The 24,170-nt window shown below is 45.3% G+C and overlaps 1 protein-coding gene across 1 annotated transcript in view; it reads left to right on the top strand.

Moving 5' to 3' along the window:
- The window catches only part of thada (THADA armadillo repeat containing), a 57,806-nt gene extending 34,115 nt beyond the window's left edge, over positions 1–23,691 (top strand). The window contains exons 30-38 of the mRNA XM_015944102.3: positions 2,761–2,864; positions 11,997–12,079; positions 12,530–12,903; positions 16,659–16,783; positions 19,505–19,577; positions 21,541–21,685; positions 21,852–21,974; positions 22,827–23,002; positions 23,141–23,691. Coding sequence (XP_015799588.3) covers positions 2,761–2,864; positions 11,997–12,079; positions 12,530–12,903; positions 16,659–16,783; positions 19,505–19,577; positions 21,541–21,685; positions 21,852–21,974; positions 22,827–23,002; positions 23,141–23,464 — 1,527 coding nt within the window. The 3' untranslated portion in view covers positions 23,465–23,691. The remainder of the gene's footprint in view (positions 1–2,760; positions 2,865–11,996; positions 12,080–12,529; positions 12,904–16,658; positions 16,784–19,504; positions 19,578–21,540; positions 21,686–21,851; positions 21,975–22,826; positions 23,003–23,140) is intronic.
- Positions 23,692–24,170: the final 479 nt, after the last annotated feature.

Genomic DNA, 24,170 nt, shown 5'->3' on the forward strand with positions numbered 1-24,170 from the left:
GAATGATAGTGAGAGGAAAAAAAGACCTGCGGGGTGTGAAGGCTGTTTGTGCGAGCCAGTGGGTGTTGTCTAGATGCTGAGACTACTAGAGAGTAGCTGGGGAGGGCTGGGACTCCGTGGCCAGGCTTAATGTTACACAGTTGATATGGTTTTTCCCCATGTTGCCTTCTTTGCATAGTGTAATGAATGGCTTCCTACTGGTCTGTGGCTGTGGCCCCAGCTTAAAGAGTATACTTACCAAGGCCCAGAATACACACTTCAGCCAGACAGCCGGGTTAAAGTCCTCGCCTCAGAATGCTCCCAACCACCAGTCCACCTGCTGCGGGCCGACTCGGTCCTTGTCACATCCACTACTCTGGGCTTCAGTAGGAAATATTTCTTTTCAAGCACAGGTGTTTCTTTGTTTTTTTTAGAAAATACAAATATAAATTCTTGGCTGTACAGATAAATCCAATGGTGTTTGTGGATAAACTCATAGAACATGTGAGAGTGAATAAATACGTGTTTGTTATGTAGGTTAGTACGAGCTCTGCAAGTGATTCATCCTTTCACTCACAACACGTCATGTTTCTACCGGGTTTTAGAATTTTTTTTATTTAATTTGCCTAATTTAAGACCTTTAAGGTCTGAAAAGCATCCAAGTTGCTTCTTAAATGTGTTTTTTTATCATGTTTCTGTTTTGGGAACGTTTTTATTTAATGAGGTTTGGCTTGAAAACGGGAACTTTACCTTCTGAAGGTTACTTTTGCCAACGCTAGAAGATGTGATGTGTGTGTGTTTAACTTTAGCTTATGATGGCTGAATTTCATTTGTGGCATAATCAAGCAAAAAACAATATTTAAGATAAAACTAAATATATTTTTAAAACTGCATTCATGAGTAGTTTTTTGTTGCCCAGCGTGCATTAAATAAAGCCGTGAAAGAAAAAAAAGACTTCAAAGTAAAAATTACTGAGTATTAGTGATACTTGTGTATATTATATATGTTTGTATTCATGTTACATACGCATTAGATCACCGTCACAAATCCACATACAGGAAAGCCCCTTCGTCTTAAAGCATCCAAATGGAGCATCAGGATTAGTACTTTCACCAGAAACCTGCCGTATTCAGCCCTGTACGTGTCTACTGCCCTCTGGTGGAGGATCTACAGGTTGCATGGGCAACAACATGCAAGGCATCGTGCGACTGAGTGTTCTAGAGGTTATGTAAATGGGTTGTTGATAAATGTGATGTTCTCTCTAGCACAGGAGTCACAGCTCAGATCATTTGGAACAGCAGATGGGTTAAAGTATCTTGGGGGTCTTGTTCATGAGTCATTGATGGTAGGGGTTGTATGAACTAGTCGACTTCACGGCTCTGTAGTGACTTTTTATGCCTGTCATTGACTAGTCGCTGTCGCGTGATAGTGACTGACAAGATGCAGTCCTCGGAAAAGACAGCAGGTGATGAGCCCCTGCGTCGGGAGGCGGAGGCGACGCGCTGTGCCAGAGCGTCGGTACTGACACCGGTGGTAAAACGGACATTTAACCAAACTGTGACCTTTTCCCTCTTGCAATTTTACCTTCCCCTCACCCCCATCCTAATCTTAACCAGTTTGCGCATGCAAAGCTCTGGTCGTTGACGCGCTCCAGACATCTGTGTCCTGAGCACCGCCAAATCAGGTGTCACCACCTCAAAAACAAATTAAACACGCGATCGTTCATGTCGGCTCATTTCCTTTAATGTTTTCTGTCTGTTATTTGTGCCTGATGCGTTTCGCTGCTGCGGAGCGAGGCTCTTCACCTGTTTTGTCCTCCGGTGACGCACCCCCAAAATTCCACCATCTCCGCTCCGCTGCGGCACGAACTCCGCAGCAAAAACGGTCCCGTTGTAGTCGGCCGGCGAGCAGCGGCAGTGCACTCCGCTGTTTTTGCGGTCGGTAGATCTTTCAGAACTGCAGTTCAAAGGTAACTCATAAGGTGAATATATATGAACCCAGGTAGCAGTTTTTCTTTAGGGATTGAGAGGAGATGCAGGAAGATAATAAACAGGCAGGACAGAAAAATAGTCAAATAAAAACAAGTTAGTTTTTGTACCTGCTGGTTGCAACAAACAGACACCATTGAAGGTAATCACAAGTGAGGAACAGAAAATGAAATAATTATTTTAATGTTTAGAGCAGCAGGAACTCCGAGAGGCTGCAGGCGCATCAGTGAGTTTGCGGCCGCTGCACAGGGGGAGGGGGGGGGAGGGCTGAAGCAGAAACTACCGTTGTTAAAAGAAATGTGTTAACTTAGAAAATGTGGGCGCAATATTAATTGTCAAAAACTCCAGCGAACCTACCGACCTGTCGACTTAAAGAAAAATTAAGTCATGCAACCCCTAATTGATGGTCAGTCGCTACATTGAATCTAGAGATTGTTCGCTCACTGATTGGCCGAGGTCCCAACCATCATCTATTCCTAATGAAGACCGGAAAAAGGACCAAGTTGCTAAAATAAGCGTCCTCGGTTGCTGCACTCACCCTCTTCTGTTGGGGGATTATGTCCTTAGGGTGGGTGTCCTCTGTACGTCTTCCTTATCCCAGCTGGCCTGGGAACTCCTGTTGAAAGTCCTCTTGGATGCGCTGGAGAGAGGGAGGTCTAGGGAGCAGTTTAAATCTTTATGCACTAGTTTCTGTGATTTGCGTGAAGAACAGCACCTCTTGTAAGAAAAAAGAAATTGTAGTTTAGTGTCTATACGTTCAAGGGTGTTTGTATTTTTGGGTATTTTTTTGCAGGTGCTGTTTCTCCTACAGTCCTTCCAGACTGAGTCCCACAGACCCCTGCCAACAGGAAGTGGCATTGCTGAAGCTCTTCATCAGCGCATGTGGCTCGCTTCTCGGTAGCCCTAGACACACACACACACACACACACACACACACACACACACACACACACACACACACACACACACACTAGTGTACAAGCATATATTCCTCCAGCTTCTGCTGAAGAAGAGTGTACTCTTTATTGTTGAGCGTTTGCTGATCTGACTCAGGACTTTTTCATCCAGATCCAGTGGTTCTGATTGGCTGGGGTCAGTTCCGGTCAATAAGGGAAGGTGTTGGCTTGGCACCGTTAGCGCTGCTAGTTTTGTGTGGTCACCCCAGTAACCTTTTAGCAACTGTAAGGTGGTGAATTCTCGCTCCCTAGGATGCACCAGTGGGTCTTGTTCGATCTTGCAGCAGCACAGAACCTTTTGGTCTGACCTAAGGACATCACAGGTCAGAGCATCTCTGTTTTTGGAAAACGAAAACCTCATCCAGAACACCACTAATTTGTTGTGGCTGCCTTCCAAAAAGGCCAGAATGCATTTCTCATCTGGACTGAGTCAGTTCTGGGTTTTGGCCTCACACGGTTTCTCTCCCTTGTGCCATTTAGAACCTTTTTCCTGGCTCCAGAAAGACGTAGAACAATGACAGTGTTTTCCTTTAGTCCAGTGGCTCCCAAACTTATTTAGCCGCGCACCCCCTTCTATGTCCCGGCCATGTCGACCCAGCCCCCACATTGGGGCATGGCTCGCTCTCTCTCTCTCTCTCTCTCTCTCTCTCTCTCTCTCTCTCTCTCTCTCTCTCTCTCTCTCTCTCTCTCTCTCTCTCTCTCTCTCTCTCTCTCTCTCTCTCTCTCTCTCTCTCTCTCTCTCTCTCTCTCTCTCTCTCTCTCTCTCTCTCTCTCTCTCTCTCTCTCTCTCTCTCTCTCTCTCTCTCTCTCTCTCTCTCTCTCTCTCTCTCTCTCTCTCTATATATATATATATATATATATATCAGATGTCAAGCTAAACAGACAGGGTTAAAAAAAATCCCCATCACTTTCATTTTTTAAATAGTAATTAATAAGCATTCGATACCATTACAATTTCCTTTGATTTCATTTTAAATAAATATTTAGAGTGCCCAGGTAGCACATAAACAATGCAATTTAATGGTTTTCTTAAAGTAGGAACGTTTAACCTGTGCGGCCAGAGCGCTCTCCTTCCTTCTGCTCTGCGTAAACCTGAACTGATCACCTACTTGTGCGTAATCAAATGTCTATAGGGGACAAGATATAGCCATGATGTTCACTTTTACCTCAGACCGACTTATTGCTGTTTTATGGTGTGGCTGAATCTGCGATTCGCTGTCATGCGGACCGGAACAACAAATGCTGCAGTAACAGGAGTTGTGGTCAGGTTCATGAGGAGTCACTGGCTGTAGCGGACCCGACTCATCCCAGAAGCTAATATCTTAATTTGACCTTGAATGAAAAATAACCTCTTAAAAGTTGTTATCACGGTGGAGGCAGCGTTCATTTTTGCCTTCAGTCTGACGGCGCGCCGGAGTTAAAGCAGCATGTGCGCTTATTGAATCTGTGTGTGTGTGTGTATGCACGCGCGCGCGGCACAGCCGCTCAAGTCACCGCGTCTCGCACTATTTAAACCAATGTTGTAAAATTCCTTCTGCCCAGCCCAGATGTGCTCACTTGTGCACCCGTGAGCCGTGGTTCCGCTGGAACACGTCTGACCTCTGACAGACGCACTCTGAACTTCAGATCTTCAGCGCGCTGTTAATAGCCTGAATGGGAATCATTTCTTGTTATTTAGTTACATCCACAATGTTCTGTGTGTGAGGTTTACAACGTCAGAACACGTGCATGAGACAGGTGTTAATTACAATCTGCCAAAATGACTCGCCACCTTCAGATTCCTCCAACACCGTTAAAAATGATCAAATACGGAACATATCGGCGTGCGCAGGCCAGAGTGCTGAAGCACGACGCATTGTTATTATGAAGTTAGGGCACATGTGGAGGACACGCACGCACAAAATTATACTTGTTTTCAATTACATTTATTGTGCCCACTTACTTTTTCTTTGGCCCGCCCACAAATGAGTTTCTGGCTACGCTAATGGTGACATATGGCAGACTTCTCTGAGCTCCGCAGCCATTACACTTTTCACCTTGCGCACCCCCTAGCGGCAGCTCGCACACCCCCAGGGGTGCGCGCACCACACTTTTGGAATCCCTGCTTTAGTCTGTCAGCAGGTGACCTAAACGCTATGGTGGAATCCCACCTTCATAGCTTGAAGGTAGGCTTTGGGAAAATGCTTTTATTTTGTTATGTTCTTAACTTCACACAAACCGAAGGTGTGTCAAACATTTTCAAACCAACTTTTCTAGGAATGAAAATATGAAACTTATGGAAAATCAATCAGCTTCCTAATGAATCTGTTACTTCACCATCTTATGAACGCATGAACCCAGGGCATGGCTTCAGCGCTGTTCATCAAATCCTGACTCAGCTGGGGATGTTTCATAAGGCGTTTTGAGATGGAGTGGCATGTCAGGCCTCACCTAGTGTGAGTTAAATAATAACGGGTCACACCTTCAAGATCATAGGGGACTTTTGGGTGAAAGCCAAAGTTCATCCCTGTCCCTCACTGATCCTTAGATCCATTTGGAAGATGTGTTGCCACCAACTAAGATTCAAACCTGTGACCTGTGGCCAAACTGGTAATAAAAACATCAGAAACCTCAGGGATAAATTTACCTTAGTTCACCTTCAAAAACAAACAAGAAACTCTGGTTAGTATGGGTGTAACAGTACAGGTCTAAATATTCTGATTTATTTGGAATGGGGCAGAGTTGTATCGGGTTCCCACATGGAGGTGTAACTTTGGTGCACTTTATCCAAACGATATGAGGCTGCGTCCAAATTTCAGGCTCTGCTTCCTTCAAAAAGACCAGAAGTGAACGGCTGTGAAATTGGACGTTCTAGCCTTCAAATTTACTCTTGCAGATATCTCTGTGTATGCCTGGTCGCCTGGCAACATGATGATGCTAAACAGAAGTTTGAACTTTGGAAGAAGACAATCTTTTATATAGCGCCTCTCAAGATAAAAATCAGAAGACGCTTTACAAAAATAAAACAGATTTAAGTATAAAAGATTACAGAAATGATTAAATATATGTTTAAAAGGAGAAAAGAAAAATAATGTAAGGAAAGGGAGAGAGAAAATGAATAGGGGAGAGGGAAATCAATGGATCCCGGCAAAGGCGGAATAAGAACAGAAAAGTAGAGGGTGGTGATGAAGGTCACAACAAAGCCTGAACAGGTGAGTCTTCAGCTGCTTTTTAAAGGAGTCCACTGATCTCAGGCTCAGGGGGAGAGAGCTCCAGAGTCTGGGGGCCACAGCAGATGATCTGTCACCTTTGGTCTTTAGCCTGGTGCTGCACAACCAGTAGGCTTTGATCACTGGACCTCAGGGACCTGCTGGGGGTGTAAGGACTGAGAAGATCACCAATGTAAGATGGTGCTTGTCCATGTAAGGCCCTATAGACCAGAACCAGGATCTTGAAATGAACCCTGAAGCTGACTGGCAGCCAGTGAAGCTGGAGGAGAAGCGGGGTGATGTGGGTGTGTTTGGAGGACTTGGTCAGAAGCCGAGCACAGGCGTTCTGAACCACCTGTAGACGGTTCAGGGAGGTTCTGCTCAGACACGTGAAAAGAGAGTTACAGTAGTCTGAGCGTGAAGAGATGAAGGTGTGGAGAACTGTCTCAAGTTCAGAGCGGGTCAGAATGGGACTCAGCTTAGCAATGTTCCTGAGATGGAAGAAGGAAGAGCCAACAAGAGAACTGACATGAGAATCCAGGGTGAGAGCTGGGTCAAAGGTCACACCAAGATTCCTGACGGAAGGTTTGGTGTGAGAAGCAAGCTGACCAAGAGTCTCTGACTTTGGGAACCAGCTTGTCTGGGGCACAGATGAGGATCTCAGTCTTATCTTCACTCAGCTGTAGAAAGCTCCCACCATCCAGGTTTTGATAGAGTCTAAGCAGGTGTGTAACAGCTGCAGCTTAGACATCTCATGGGGCTTAAAGGAGATGTACAGTTAGTTGTCATCTGTGTAAAGATGTTAGGAGATTCCTTTAAAGGAGCTCAGGATGTGCTGATTATTGTTAACTAGGGCCATACATGCATTGGCGTGTCCAGATCTTTTAAAATGGGGTGGCCCAGGTGAGGCACTACTTTGTGCATGGGTGACACCAGTGGTTATGCTTTTTTGTTTTACCCCAAGCCTTTTGTGGACAATGAAAAGACTATTTAAAAGGGATTCAGTGTGGTGACACATGGGGTGGCCAATCAGATTCCAAGGGTGGCATGTGCTACCCCTGGACACGCCCCTGCATACATGGACAAGCACCATCATACATTGGTGATCTTCTCAGTTCCTACACCCCCAGCAGGTCCCTGAGGTCCAGTGATCAAAGCCTACTGGTTGTGCAGCACCAGGCTAAAGACCAAAGGTGACAGATCATTTGCTGCTGTGGCCCCCAGACTCTGGAACTCTCTCCCCCCGAGCCTGAGATCAGTGGACTCAGTGGTCTCCTTTAAAAAGCAGCTGAAGACTCACTTGTTCAGGCTTTGTTGTGACCTTCATCACCACTCTCTACTTTTCTGTTCTTATTAGGGCCCGACCGATATATCAGGGTCATTAACACTATCGGCTATCAGCCAAAAAGACGGCCGATATAGCCGATATTGCGCTACCGATCCAGCAGATGACGCCAGCTTTAAATGAACTCGTGTTGTGTGGCTCCTCTCCTCCTCCTCCGTCACAGCACACATGCAGCAGAGCAGCAGAAGCAATTCAGTTTAGCAGAAACGACAGTGATGAGGAAGTAGGAGGTAAGTCTTCAGTTTTAAGCATATTTGTTGTGTCAGTGGTAAGTTGAACGGTAAAATAAGCTATTGCAAAAGTATGTTTCCCCTCAACATGCTTCCTAAGTTTATTGTGTGCCTCGTGGCCTTGTATTGAAAAGTTAACCGGAGGGGGAAAAAAAAGCTGCCGCAGCATTATGCTCTATGCAGAGCTCACGCTGCTTCCCCTTTAGTCATGCAGGGCAGTAAGTAAGTAACAATGGCCCTTTTCTGGTAGACATTCTGGAATATTCTCAGACAATTTCATCCGCTCTTCTTCAGCAGTCTTTTCAAACTCACACGACCGCTGTTGCTGCCGGGGGGGGGGGGGTTGACAACAAGGCAATGAAACGCTATGATAGCAGACCTAGCTGGGAGAGGAGGAAGGGCAGTAATACGAGAAAATAAACATTCCTCTCTACAATAGAATAAATCTATTGTATTTTTTCAGCCTTATATTTTATAAAAGGCTTATACTAGTCATTTAACGTATCTTAGTTTTTGTTTTCCTAATACTGTCGGCTTTGGAAAGAATCCAAAACACAAAAGTGTAAAACTCAAAAGTATTTTAATGCCAAAAATCAGGTAGCTAGGACGCTGAAACCAGCAGAGTATGACTGAAACTCAGGGGTCGGAAACCCGCACCTCTTCCATCCATCTGATGCGGCTCTCTGTGCTTGTAAAATAATGAATGGATATTTAAATAAAATGCTTTATATTTTACTGCATTAATTTTACATCTGTATGCCAATTCTAAATGTAAAGATTGTCTGCGTAAACCTGAACAGGTCCAACCCGGTCTACTGTGAGACCGGGTAGACGCGTCACGCTTATGTGTAATCATAGGCGCTTTCTGAGCTGAAGAAGATGTGAGATTCTGGGATTCTCCTCAGACGGCTCCTGGATGTGTCGCCACATTGGAGACAGGAACAAGCGCTATTCAGCCAAAGTTTCATAATCAGGGAACATTTTCTAAGTGACAAGTCTCTCTGAGAGACAGGGTTTGGAAAACACTCGCTTCAGTCGGAGGAATCTTCCTGCATGCGCTCTGGTTCTGCGACGCGCTCCAAGCCCCTCTCCACATCTTCAGCTGGCTGTGCACCGTACGTACGCGCTGACAGCGAGCTGCGCTGAGCAGTGTCCAGCTCAGATGTTCAGATGGGAATCTTTTCTTGGGTGATTTAGCTACATCTGCGATGTGCGAAACGAATAAAATGTCAGTTCATCTGCATGCGTCGGGTAATTCTTTCTATTCTTTCTCCGTCAAAATAAACGGTCAAATACGGGAACTATCCGGTCAACACAAGCCCTGCTTCTAACTGTTTTGTTTTCTTGTGAAAATTGTTGCAAAGAGATATAATTAAACTTGATTAACACCAGAGCCAGGCGCACTGCGCCGTTATCTCCGTCGCTGTAAATGATGGAAAAACAAAATGATCAGATCCTTTTCTGACCTTCCCCACCTACAAAGTTTAATTAAAACAATCAAACGTGACAGAGGCTGGATTTGTATTCTGAACAGTCTAAACATGTTTTAAAAAGAAACGAATGACAAAAGTGGCATCTGCTCAGTAAAACCACCAACAGGGTGAAAAATATCAAAATGTTGTAGGCAGAGACGGGCTACAACTTCTGGATCCACTTTATATAAATCGTTTTATTGATTATCGTCGTATGAAAGATAACTTGCACGTACACGAGCGACTAGTACCGGCTGCTGTCACCTGTTGTGATTGGTTAAAGCAGCTCTCTGCTGTCTGAGGGTAGGCCCCGCCCACAACGCCGCGGCTGTTGTGGCTCCCAGTGTTTACTGTGGGAAACGGGTAATAATGGCTCTTTGATGGGAACAGGTTGCCGACCCCTGCTGAAACGGAACTGTATGCACTGAGGAGTGAGAGATGACAGGGGACTAGTTATGAGGAAGAGCTGTGAGTGGGAGCAGAGTACAGCAGAGGAACTATAAATGAAAATAATTTAAAAGAAGAAGAAAGAAACCTAAAAGGGAAAGAAGAATAACTAGAAAAAACCTGACAACAAAAGTAGAAAATTCAGTGGAAGGAAAAAAAAATTAAAAAGACTTGAATAGTAAATGAGAAAGCCTTAAAAGCTGGGGAACCAAACAAAAACAGAGCCATTGGTTTTGTGCCACAATGTCTGACATCATTTATTTACATGATAATTTTTAAATTTACGTATAAAAATGCCACATTTAATGTATTTTACTTTGTCTTAGTATCAACAGATATATAACTACTTTTATGCTGATTATTTTGTTACAGATGGAAAAAGAGGGTCGTAGTAAGGTGTGGGCCTACTTCACTTAAGATCCATCTGGTGATTTATGTTTGTGCTATTATTTCGTGTCCAGGGTGAATAAGTTCACCAAGTTAAGTTAACTTCCACAGACTCAGAAAACAAAAAACTTGAACATTGGATGTGACTGATTTTGTGTGTTCTGTTGTTTGAGATCTGCAAAATAAATCTTATTTGCATTACTTCGAAACCCTAGTGAGTTATTGAGACAGTTCTTTGGTGTGTAATAGAGAAATAAGTTTGCACCAAAAAGGCAGAGAATGAAGGGTTTAATCTTAAGAACATTTTTATTTGTATTTCTTTTTTTGTGAGGGAGATGTATCAGCCATTATATCGGCTGTCGGCCTTTGTTAAAAGTTTTATATCGGTATCGGTCCCAAAAAAAGCATATCGGTCGGGCCCTAGTTCTTATTCCGCCTTTCCCGGGATCCATTGATTTTCCTCTTTCCTATTCATTTTCTCTCTCCCTTTCCTCACATTTTTATTCACATTTCTTTTTTCTCACTTTAACCATTTATTTTTTCTTTTTTTATATTTTAAACTTTTTGTTGTTATGAAGCGCCTCGTGATTTTTACCTTGAGAGGTATATAAAAAGGTCATTTTCTTTCTGTCAAACAAGCTGGAACTCTTACCCCTGGATTACATCAAACGTTCACATCAGACGCGGAACCGCCGATGATGCGCCTCAAAGCGCCGTGGAACAAAGAGCGCTTCTATTCGACGCCCTTGTTAACCTATGGTCTCGACCACATCAGCTGCGAAGCGTGACGAAGGCTCGCGCCGTGCAGCGATCATTTTGGCGTGTTTGGAAAACGGTAGGCATGAGCAGACGCGCTCGTTGAAAAATCTTGCCTTATGTGAACAGAGGAGCAGCGGACCAATTTCGTGAGTGATCCACTTCGCGGCACTTCGCAGCTCGTGTGATCCTGGTGTCTATGTTGCACTTAAAGGGTGGAGTCTTGCTTCACTCACACTTCCTGTTAGAAAAATGTGCCTAAAAGAGGCGTCGCCTGGCAAACCAAGAGGGCGGCACTGAAGCAGTGATTGACAGGACCTCTTCAGTCCCCCTGTGCGCTCTTGGTGCTTCTCAGTTGGAAAAACATGTTGACAAGTGCGCGCGCACACTTGCGCTTGAACACACACACACACGGCAGACTCACATGTCTGAACCACTAAACATAGAAAATGCTGCAGGCTGGAGGATTTTCTTTCCACTGCGATCACTAGAAGAAAGGGCGGAGAAGGAAGTTTTGTTAAGGACGGGAGTAGCTGGTTGAGCCAGGTGCAGCCGAAACTCAACTTGAGTCCTCTGCAGTGCAGCCATGTAGTCCGGTACAGACAACGTCCCCCTGAACCTCTACAGCCATCAGCTGTGGCTGATTCTGAATAAGCGTGGAGTAGAGATTTAACCCGAGGATGGAGATATAATTACAGTTTTGGGCTGAAATATACAATTTTGCATAAGTTGATGACTACACATGTCTATTAGACACTCATCTCACCATTTAAGGAAATACTGAATGAATGTTTTTCAGTAGTCCCGTCATTTATCTGAGATTATTTTTACTGTAAGTAAAGATTTTCCTTAAAAGGTCATTAAAGCGAGAGAAGAGAAAAACAATTTTTTATCACTTTGTTCCGCAAATTAACCAAACTTGGATTACCACTAAGGTACGTCCCGAACCAACGTACCTCTACAGGTTGGTGTACTTAAAGGTAAACAGGCTTAAAGTGTGGGCAAAACACCATTTGTTAGTGTACTTTGAGTCTTAAAGCTTGCAAAAATGATCAAATGTTATCCTATGAAGGGTTAAAGGAAACCAGGGGGCTGTGAATGCTAACTGCGTTATTATTAGTACAGACCCAATTAGAACGTTTTGGGACTATCAAACATGAAATATACCTTTGAACATTTTCTGTCTGGGTGAATGTTGATTTTCATCAAACTGAAGATCTAATATCTGGTTATGTTTTGTCTTCTCAGGCTGAATAAATGTGTGGTTACCAGAGGGGCCTTTTTAGATGTGATGATGTGCCTTTGTGGGTCAAAAGCCAGCATTTTGGAGGGTAAGTTATGGCTGTTGGAGTTCTAGGCTAGAGCTGTGGATCCACAATAAACAAAATTATAAGCTCAAATAATCGCACGAGTTCCATAGTTATCTTGCGATTAATTACAGATTACAAAAGTACTGTTAAGTGGTATTTTTCATGTTTGTAATAAGCTATAGGAGCTGACCAATATACTTACTTTATTCAAATGTGGGTTGGTTGTATTAACAAATAAAAACAATAACAAACGCTGACTAGAATGCTCCACATCTCTTTTGTTGCCCCCCTACCACCACCACCATCTGAGCCAGCAAGCAACAGATTTTCAAATAAATCTAATTTATTTCACCGATTATTAATTAAATTGTTGACTTTTTAGCCCTATTATAAACATTAGACCAAAACATGGAAGCTGAGATTTCATACTAAGGCTGGTTTGGCTAACATCGAGTTTTATGTGGCTGTCAGATGCCGAGGTCAGCGCTCTACGTCTGAAGGTCGTTCCAGTCCTGATGGCTTCTGAACTGGTCACCCCTGACTCTCCTGCCGTCCCTGGGCCTGGGACTGTCCAGTATCTGCTCAGCCTGACTCAACTGGCCCTCAGCGCCAGCGTGGAGCTTCCAGATCTGTGGCAGAGCGCTCAGCAGGTGAACGGGCTTCTGGAGCGTCTGCTGCTGAGTCCACATTACGAGGTGAGGGAGGCGGCGGCTGAGAGCTTCCTGAGGAGCCTTAAAGAGGAGAAAGATGACGTGAAGCAGAAGCCTCAGTGGCTGGAGAAGATCAACGTGTCTAACCTGACCAGCATGGCTCTTCATGAGAAACACCCTCAGTGTTTAGCTAAGGTGAGACCACATGGGTTCATTTATTTCCTGTCTTAGATATGGCCTAAGGGGGGTGTCCCTGCCACGCAAAGGTGGACAATAATGTTTTTACATGTTTGTGTCTGTTTGTGGTTCTTGATAAATATTTCATACTTCACTGGGTGGAGCCTGGTCCCTGAGCCTCTCTCAGTCTCAGCAGAATTGCTGAAATATTTGGACGTTTGCACCACATTCTCATTTTTCCAGTTTCACCCGTACATCTACTACTGATTAATTATTGGAGTCAAATATATTCAATATGGCCGCCATGGTGAAAGACTCAAACTCCATCAGCCTTTCAGATATTGGTACCAAAGTAGCTGAGAGTCATTCACAAGACATTCTCCGGGCTCTATACACAGTGTGACATCTTTCCTTAAAATTCAACTTTTGGAGTCGACTCAGTTTAAGATGGCTAAGCTAATGGACTTTAGCAAACATAAAAGGGGCTGTAGCTAAATTTATTTTACTGATGAATACATGAAAATGTATTGAATGCGTCATAAAAAGGTCTCATTCATAGAAATCTTAAATGGTCCTATCTGCTGTAAATATCAGCTTCAGTCAGTGGGCGGGGCTAACGCTGATGACGCTGATTGCTCTGGTCTGAATGGAGTCATTTCAAACATGGCGGCTCCCTTTATGGAGAATGCCTAACCAGCTGATCAGAGATATTTTAAACCTGAAAGATGAAACTGAATCAGGAGTTTCTGACCCAGAATCGGTGGTAAAACAAGAATTTATCCAGGAATTCCCACAAAGTCTGATTCTTCAGATCAGAAGGGTCGAGATAAAGATCGCTTAACCAGTTCAAGCATCCATGTCTGGTGGAAACCTGATATGGAGTCTTTGCTTTAGGTGTCAGACATGTTTCCATTAATGTACTTTCAGTTTACCCACTCACTCATGCTACATGTACTTATTTGGGTCAGGATCTGTGCATCCTGTATGTATAACCTGCCCATGCAGGTATAAGGTGGCTGCACAGCGTCACAATGCTGCGGGGTGGACATGAACGCCTGTCTGCACGCCTGAGTTTGCATGTTTGTCTGTGACGGTGTACGCTTGAGGATGTGGGCAGCCGAGTGTGCCGCAAGACTGGAGCTCATTAATGCCGCTCATAAAAGCCAGAAGCAGCAGGAGGTGGTTGGAGCAGCTGGGTCAGAGCTGCTTGCTTTCCAAACAAATGTGCTAATGAGCTCACAGACAAAGTTCTCAGTTGTCCCAGAAGAACAGAAGATGGGATGGGCTGATCCATTCCGGTGGAATAACAGAGGAGACAAGCTGGGAGTTTATGTGGGTGTTTTTCAGTTGTTGCTCTCTGGTCCTGGAGTGGCAGAATCTGGACATTCATTTGTTTTATTGGCACATTAACCCTCTGGAGGCAGCAACGTTAAAACCTACCTACCTGGTTACTCCACGTACGTATTTCATGAGCTTTTTTTTACTCAGAAGTTCCCCTGAAGGACTTAGTTGTTCGTCCTTTTATCAAAACTTATTTTGAGCCTGAGAGGGTTAAAGAACATCTATTCAAACATCAGCAGACCATAGCAGGAAGGAAAATCAACATTCGTATTTCCTTGGCAGGTCACACAAAACATAATGGGACATTATTGTTGTTTTGAGCGTCCGATTCTTAATGATTGGATCCATCAAACTGCCGTCGGACCACCACTGTCACCTCCTTTGTGCATAAGTCACGCCTTCTCAGCGTGAAGAAGCTGAGCAGGAAGTGAAGCCAGAATCAGGATAGCTACATTAGCTAGCATACTAAATTAGTATACGGTTACGTAGCAGAAGTAGCAGAGGGGGGTTTCCAGTTGGGCTGAACGATTTTTGGACAAGATTGAATTTGACACCAAGACCCTGAAAAGGGTACAATGCCTACTCCAGGTCCAGGATGAGGTCCTGCCTCACGTGGAGGAGTAAGTATCTCAGGGTCTTGTTCATCAGTGAGTTTTGATAGAGCAGGAGATCAACAGGTGGATTGGTGATGCAGGCGTTGTACCGGTCTGTTGAGGTGAACAGAGAGCTGAGCCAGAAGGCTCTATTCATTTATTTAGTTTTATCGGGGCCTCTTTAACACATGGCCACTATCTTGTGCCAGTGGGCCCTTTTTAAAATGTCTTAAGGAAATTTTCTAGTTATATTTTATTATTTTCCATGCATCTATTTTAATAGACTAACTTATTTTATAACATCAGTACAAACCAAAATGTGAGGAAAGGGAGAGAAAATTTATAGGAAAGAGGGAAGTCAGTGGATCCCGGGAAAGGCGGAATGGGTAGAAAAAGCAGAACAAGGAGAGGGTGGTGATGAGGGTCACACCAAAGCATGAACAGGTGAGTTTAATGGAGACCACTGATCTCAGGCTCAGGGGGAGAGAGGTCCCGAGTCTGGGTTAGTCAAGTGAAAAGCGAGTTGCAGTTAGGGTGCCTGCTGGACGCCTCGCTGGTGAAGTTTTCTGGGCATGTCCACCTGGGAGGAGACCTAAAGGAAGACCCAGGACACGCTGGAGGGACTATTATCTCTCAGCTGGCCAGGGAACGCCTTGGGATCCCCCAGAGGAGCTGGCCCAAGTGGCTGGAGAGAGGGAAATCTGGGCTTCTCCACTTAGGCTGCTGCTCCAGTGACCCGACTTTGGATAAGCGTAGGAGATGGATGGACGGACAAAGTACCGTAATTTCCGGACTATAAGTCGCACTTTTTTTCATAGTCTGGCTAGTCCTGCGATTTATATACCAAATTATGTATACCGCGCTGCTGCGGGCAGGCTCGAGTCCAGGTTTCAGCTCCTCTGCCCGCCTGTGGCGGGGCGCTGCGGGCACTCTCCCCGCCCGTAGGGAGGGTTTGAAACACCGCCATCCTCTGCTGGAGACCGTGGCGCGCTGCTGCGCCCTGATTGTTTATTCTGTTATTGTTACCGGTACTTGTCTTGCAATGTGAAACGCTTGGTTTCAGATTTTGTAAGAAAAACCATAAAATTTCCCCCCAAAATCCGACTTATATATGTTTTTTTTCTTCTTCGTTATACATTTTATGGCTGGTGCGACTTATACTCCGGAGCGACTTGTACTCCGGAAAATACAGTACTGTATTATGACATGACTGGAAATGACGTCATACCATCAAAGCTATTACTCTTATAATGCAAGGATGAAAACTAAAGATAAAATTGTTTTTTTATGTATTTTTTAACAAGAAACTTGTGGAGTGGAGACTGACCAGCGCCTGGACTGTTTTTCTCTCAAAAATGTTGCTATACCACTAAAAGCCGATGCATTTTACATGCTTACTTTAAATTACCGTAACTCTGCAAAGTTTGTACCATCAGAAAAAGTTTAATGTTTTATTCAAAGAACAGAAGTTGTGTTTTCAAGCCCATATAATTTTATTACAATACGTTCCTTTCTGCTGTAGCAGGAAGCTGGCGAGCCAGCCTCACCCTCTCACACTCACCAACCGTGCCGAGTGACGGACAGAAAATGAATTGTGTTTTTTCAGAACGTAGCCTGCTGGAACGGCTTTTTCCAGGAACACCTGTTCTACCTTTAATGGACTCAAATACAACATCTGCAAGTGCATCAGCCTAAAATCTCCAGCTGACTCCTTCCTTCCTTTCAACGAGCCACAGCTATAGACACACAGAGACCGAAAAGGCTCAGGAGCATCAGTGTGTGTGTGTTATAAAACACATTCCCCTTTTTTCTTCCTCCCCCTCACTCCCATCCTCTCAGGTCCTGCAGGTGTTGTGTGTGTTGAGCTCCAGCGGCGAGCTCCAGTGGACGAATGGAGGAAAGATTTTGTCCCAACAGGAGGTCCTGCTGCACCTCCTTACTGTTGCTCAGAACTCTGTTCACAGGTCAGTAAAGCGACACTGAGGTACCCGTTTAATTTTCACGTCAACCTAAAGACAGCCTTGCGTGGTCCTATTTTCTGGTCACATGAAGGTATTTCCACTCCCGCCCTTTAAAATGTGCACTCTTTGTCCTCTGTATGTGCTGTTTGTGCTCAGACTTAAATGGCTGCAGCGTTGTGGCCACCATATAGCCTCAGAGGTGGTGGTTTGAATAGAAATCAAAGACATGGAGGTGTTCCAGTGGATGTATACTGATATTCATGCTCTCAAAGGCTTTAATTTGTACCATTATTCCTCCATTGGCCTATTCACACCTGCCAGGGCCGAAGCAGTCAGTCACTAAAGAGTTTATGAGTCATTTGGTACACGATGTTCCAGTTCTGCTTTTGCTCAGAGCCCATTGATGTGCGTTGGCACACACACCTTACCTTTATAATCCAGCCCTGTACTTCTCAGTAAGTGAGGAGAATACAGGTTTGAGTAAAGGTTGAATTACAAAGGCTTTGTGTCTTTTAAGGGCCTGAGGATCAGCTTCTCTTTTGGTGGGTTTCAGGTGATCTGATTAGGACCCGGGAGGGTGAACTTCAGTTGCTGCTGTGTGATTGAGGGGCATCTGAGCTACCAACAGGCTGCACAATTAAACAAATTTGTATTAACGTTTTGATTTCAGCTCAAAGGCATCAGGAAAGCTTATTTTATTAAGGTTTGTATTCTGTGAAGGGTGAAATTTTACTTACTGAACAGTAATTTAAAATGTTCACATCCCAACATGCAAGTTGTCACACTTTTTAAACAAGACCCAGTGCTGCTCCTCCGGTGCACCTTTTCCAGAAACTAGAAGTGAGCAACACCACAGCTGAGCTTCAGACGGCAGGTTTTGGGGTCTTATTTCCTGATATGTGGACATCTCTCCTCTGATTGGCTAACAGCAAAACGACTCTACCACTGACTCTGTTTGCTCTGCAACGTTGATGTTTTATCTCCACAAATAACACAAGCCTGGAGGAGTTCTGCTGTGTGGTGGAGTTGCTAATGCTAACAGGTAGCTTCTGCTAGCTGAGACGTTCTCTGCTGTTTCCTGGACGCTGAACCAACAACAGCCTTCCCCGTTGTGAGTCCAGATGGGTGAGTCCATGAATGTTGGTGACAGTCAGTGCGTTTACATGCAGCCAGTAACCCTTTTAAAACCCGAATATTCACAATAACCCGGTTCCACAGGTCCATGTAAACACCGCCAGAAACCCAGATATGCTCATAGCCGGGTTTTTAAAAACCCGGTTACTACACCTGGGGTAACCCTTTTCTAACCCGAATGTTTGGTCGTGTAAACGCATATCGGGATATCCCCATCAAAGCGTGTGTTCTGCGCATGCTCTGTTCGCAAGGAATCTTGGTCTTCTGAGAAGCGAGACGTCTTGTATGCGCCAGAACTCCGGAAGTAAACAACAAGTTGGGAGCAACATGGCGAGTCGCGGCACAGCACCACACTTTTGGAGTGACGAGGAAACTAAAGCACAAACAAACGCGGTCGCTACCTCTTCCGAACTGGGAAAAATGTTGTTGTTTTCACGGATACCGGAACAAGAAGAACCGGAAATGAGGCATATTGCGTCTGGACGTAGTCCACACGTCCTGACGCTACCCCAATGTCCGCATTTACATCGGGTTATGCAAGTTAGGGGTAACTCTTTCTATTTGTGCTTGTAAACGGGTTATTCTGATCAACTCAGAAACCCGAATGCCGACCTTAACCCGATCATAACCCGGATATTGGCTGCATGTAAACGTAGTCAGTGTGACGTAGATCTGTCAGGATTTTCTAATCCTAGAGTTTCACCGTCTGTTTTCTATCAGAAGCTAATGCTGGAGATATGTGTAGGAGACTATTTTCATGTTCAGCCTGCATGAAACACTCAGAATGACCCGTTTAGAATCAGAAATAATCATTAAGAATAATTAAGTTTTCTGGTTTTCTTTAAATATGATCAGTCACTCAGAGTATACCATGCAGGCTAAATGTGAAGATGGTCTTCCATTTGTTTCCTGCATTTCCCGCCACTAGAAAATAGATGAGGAAACACTTGAATTAGAAGTCCTGACAGATCTACGTCACACTGTCACTAAGCATTCATGGACTCACCCATCTTGACTCACGACGGGGAAGGCTGTTGTTGATTTAGCGTCCAGGAAACAGCAGAGAACGTCTCTGCTAGTAGAAGCTAACTGTTAGCATTAGCAACTCCACCACACAGCAGAACTCCTCCAGGCTTGTTTTGTTTGTGGAGATAAATCATCAACGTTTCAGAGCAAACCGAGTCAGTGGTAGAGTCGTGTTGCTGTTAGCCAATCAGAGGTGAGATGCCTTCTGCTCACCTCTGCTCTGGCTCACTTCTAGATCCTATAACAGGAGTGCCAGAGCTTTTTTCCCCAGAACAACTCACAAGTCTTTCATTTATATTAGAGACCACTGCAGAACGAGTGAACTTGGTCTTTAACACGTGAAGTCCATATTGTGGGTGGGATTTGTAACGTTTTCTAGTTTAATCAGTGTTTCATAATAGAGATCATCTCAAGTGGACAATATGGAATCCATCGGATTTTATGTATTTTTATTATGTTGATGAAAGAAATGTGAGGGCAGTTATTGCTTCACTTGTGAGGAGACACTAGAATGAGAGTGGAGTAACTGGAGCTTGATCTCAGGTGTTTGGTGTTGTGTTTTAGCGTGGAGCTTCTCGCTGCCGCCCTGACTCTGGTCTCTCAGCTGCTGGTGGAGATGGTGAACTCCGATCCCCAGGTAAAGGTCTTCATATGTTTGAGTAAATATCTGAAGGCATTATATTCCAAAGAAGTCTACTTTTTTTTTTTTTACCGTGTCCTGAAGCAAATAGAATTGATGTCTGAATGCTGGTGACAAGCCTTACAGATTTACTCTCAGGTGGAGCATCAAAGCGTCTGCTTTTAATGTCACGCCTGATACTTAAAACTTTATTGTTGTTTTTGAATGCTTTGTAATTCCAACCAGACACGGAGACAGAGGTGAAAGAGAAAGGAAAAGACAAAAGGTGGGGAGAGGGGGGGGGGTCCACACAAATAAACAATAATGAACAAGAGTCTGCTTCTAGACCTGCAGAAAGAGAAAGAACAGAAAAAAAGGGGCACACAACAATACATCAGGAGCAAGCTATCACCATGTCAACCTGATGGTGAAATATAAAATCAACATTGTTTAACTAAACAATCACACGATAATAAATCACAGTGCATTTAGTGGCAACGACAGCCTTAAGACCTGTGTTGAACGTGCCCAAGCCCATACTTTTGAGAGCACCATGTGAGCACCTGTGTGTGTACACGCGCTTGTTTATGTAAGGTTTCTCTAGAGGAGCGTCCAATAGAGTGTGTGAGGGACCACAGACCTGCCTCCCAAAGATGCGCAGGAGACGGGGGGAGCTCCAAGTCCCAGAGATCCAGGCGCTGCCCCAGAACACAGGAACCCCAAGGAGACTGCAACCAGAAAGGCCCCCGCCCCCCTCGAGAGGCACAGAGGGTCGCCCCGGGGGGCCACAACCAGCATCCGGCAGAGTCCCGGGAGATATCAGCGGCAAGCCCACGGGCCCGCCCGCAGCCTCCCACCCCCTAGCCGGCCGAGCCCGGGACCCAGCGACCCGGGACCCAGGGGCGACCACCCCCGCTGGGACCCAGCAGAGCCCAGGGGCCCAGACCCCACCAGGCAGCCACCGGGATTGATCAGGCAGACGCCAATAATCTTAAACCCCCTGACCCGGGAGCCACGAACACTCATGCAGACCAAGGCACCACACCCCACACCAGGTGTGGCAGGGGGAGGGGAGACGAAGATCTATATCATCAAAAGAAGTCCCAGCAGAGGGGAGGAGTCAAAAGCCCCACCTGACATATACAGTCATACACAAACACAGTCACACACTCCCTCCCTCACGCTCACACATGCACATACAACAAAGACTTACAAAAATGCACGCCGGACACCCACTCATGCTCCCCATACACACCCTATTCACTCTGGTCCCGGTACTGCTGCACAAGGGGTACAACCATCACCGGTAACCAGTGTTTGACCCTTTCTACTTTTCTGACAAATAGAATAGTTAAAGGGGCTCTAGAATATTTTTTACAACTGGAAACATTTCTTTTAGCCAAATTTAAAACATTTAAAACTTTGTCGGGGCTTAAAATGGCCCAGGAGCCAATGGGATGACTTTGCCCTGCAGCTAGGCCAGGATATGCATATTAAACTAGCTGTGTGGTGATTGGCCAGTTTACCGCGGTGGCTGTCCGACTGTGTATGTGTATTGCCACTCATACACTAGCATCGGCTCCACTCCGCACCGCCCCTCTCAGCCTGGCACTGTTTGTTGCACACCGCCTTAGGAATGCAGACGTGATTGAGCACATGGGCGGTCTCCAACATTGGTGCGAAAAATAAATATCAGTGATGTCATGAGCGCATCTCCGGCCACGAGGGAGCAGCAAAAGAGCATGGAAAAGTCCAATGAGAACACTCCAAACCCGGTCCAGCGGAGTAGAGCCGATGCTAGTGTGTAAGTGCCATGAGTTATCCAGATAACTTAAAAGCTTTGGATTTATTTGGCATCCATTCAAATTCTGAATATTCCCAGTTCATTCTGGAGTGTTACACATGTGCTCCGACATTCTTGTTTGTTGTTTTTCTCTCGTCCATGTTTCTTCTCCTGAAAGCACCTTTCTAATCGTTCCAGGCTGCGACGGCCTGTGTAACTCCATGGGGGAAGCTGCTGTGCTTGTGCTGTGGTGAGGAGCAACCTGCACAGGTGAAGATAATTGTTGCCAAGGTGCTGGTCACCTGTGCATCCGCTCTGATGATGAGTCCTTGCCTTCCACTCGGTAAGTTGAACAATCAGTGAGCGGTGTCCAGTTCTGGTCCTGGAGGACTCCTATCCAGCATGTTTTAGTTGTTCTCCTGATTTAGCCATTGAATCAGGTGTGTTGGAGCAGACAAACCTTTCGACCCCATTCTGGAAATGCTACGTGTGTGTGCGTGTCTTTTCAGGCCTGCCAGCTACAGTTTCACTGTGGAGGAGTCTCTTCGCTCTTCTGCAGGATGAAGATCAGGAAGTTCGAGATGCTGCTTCTGACTTCACCTGTGCTGTGCCAGCTCACCTGATTAGTACAGGTATCTTCTAATTATGCACAGATATTTCCCAGCACACCAGTGGACACATCACACCTGCACAGCTCTAATGTAAACACAACTTCCATCGTGACGATACTAAATCCGGTCAAAACCAGAGCAATGAACTAAAGTGGGCTCTCAAAAGGCTCCTCAGTTAGCTGGTGAAGAGTCAGGGTTAGGGTTCGGAGCTCTGGTACGACTGCTGAAGGATTACTGAGTGATCAACAACAAATGTTTTTATCGTCAGAAAACTCTGATATTAGCTTTGGCCATATGGTCCACCCTAATCCTCACCTGGATACTTAAAGGTAGAAACAATATTCATATCTCTCCACAGAAGACATCAAGTTTGTGTGACTTTAACCATCAGTCAAGATTAGCATCAAATTCAGATTTGGCTCTTTTTTTGACCAAATCCATAACCAATCATGTCCATGTTTATGTGTGATTGTGAGAGGTTCTCTGAGGGACTGTATGATGGTCCTGGCCCTCCCTGGTGTAGTCTGCGGACATGACACCTCCCCTTAATGCTCCAGGAAGTAGCACGAGGGGCTCACTTCCTGTATTTTTCACCCTTGTTGTGTCTTCGCCGTCAGCCGTATCTAAAACCACATCACAAGATAAGAAAAGCTGGTGGGGTAAGCGCCGTGGCTCCGATGAAAACACGAGTCATAATTACAAACTGGGTGGCTGCTGCTGCTGACTGTAGGGTTATTAGTGCATGGATGAGCAGAGAGTGTTTTGTTTAAGTTTTATCTAGAAACATTTCCTTTGAATGTCCTGCAGGCATGTTAGGTAGGAAAAGTGATTTTGAACTAATTGTAATGTTTTTGTGGACATTCTCGTCCTCAGAGGGGAGAGGGATGTCCATTTGTCCTCCGGCAGCCTTGGACTTTGGTGTGGCGCTCCTGTGTCAGCTGTTTGAGCTGTGGGGGCAACTAGGAGCAGGACTGGTTGTCCTCACACAGTGGCTGCTGGGAGAGGAGGACGGCAGAAGTGATGAAGAGGAGGACGAGGCGTCCAGTCTGGTGAGGACCACTTTCTGTCTTTTGTGACTTAATTAAAGCGGCATCATGAGGCATGTCTGCAAAACTTGTGTTCATCAACTTAGATCCTCTTTAAAGGGAAACAAATCTGCTTTAAACACCTCCTCTCGCTGTGACCAGGATGAAGAGGACTTCTTGTTTGAGAAAGGCGATCTGAACCTCTGGGCCGAGCTGCGTCTGTGGGTGAATTTGCTCCACACACACCTCGGCTGCCTCATTGTTAAATTAAAACAGAGCAAAGACACTGGAGCCGTGGGGCCCGACCAAATCCACCACATTCGGACCCGGGCCCAGGCCAAAGCCGTGAGCTCCCAGCAGGCCCTGGACCGGCTCCCGGCACTGCCTCAGTTTTCCTGCACCATGGAGCACGCCCGGCTGACGCTGCAGAGCCACAGAGCTGCGTTGGCTCTGGAGGTGCTGGAGAGCCTGAGCTGCAGCCGTTAAAGACGAGGACCGGCAATGGTTTTATTTTAAACGGAAGCAGTAGGGCTCTAGATGGTTCAGTGAACTGCAACCAGGAGCTGTTTTAATTATTACAGAGGGGAAAGGGAACGTTAGTTTTATACCTCGTTCTTGCTTTTAACTGTAAAATGTGCCTCTCAAAGATCACGTGCTTGTTTTTTAATAACATATTTTGTTTTTCCCCAAATTAAAAAGACATTGAATGAAAAGATTCACCTTCTTTAATGGTGAAACGTTTGCTGATGATTAGTTGGTTCATCAACCTGTTCTCCAAAACAATCTGAAACATTCAGGTGACAAAGGCAGAAGAAATATACTTTCAATCATGAGACCGCACACATGACGACTGAAAGGTCCCAGGTGTGCCAGCAATGGAGCTGCGTGTTCATCCGCGTGACTGAACCAACAACCTACACACCGACATTTCACAGTCAGACAGGAAGTCCTGCAGAACCTCTCAAGATCAAACGTGACTTTGGAGTGAACAAAGATGGTGGAGCGTGCATCGGACCAGGACAATCCAACGTGTTTAATTATTAAGATTTATGATCGGAGCGGAAAAACCAGAGCGCTGCTAGTTCACCACACGACAGGAACATCTAGTCACAGTAATCGGGCGCACCGTTAACGTTGTCCAAAGGGTCAAACCCTGCCATGTGGACCTTAACAGCAAACACACACATGGTCC

The sequence above is a fragment of the Nothobranchius furzeri genome, chromosome 12 (assembly GCF_043380555.1).
Source record: "Nothobranchius furzeri strain GRZ-AD chromosome 12, NfurGRZ-RIMD1, whole genome shotgun sequence".
In the NCBI taxonomy this organism is placed as follows: domain Eukaryota; kingdom Metazoa; phylum Chordata; class Actinopteri; order Cyprinodontiformes; family Nothobranchiidae; genus Nothobranchius; species Nothobranchius furzeri.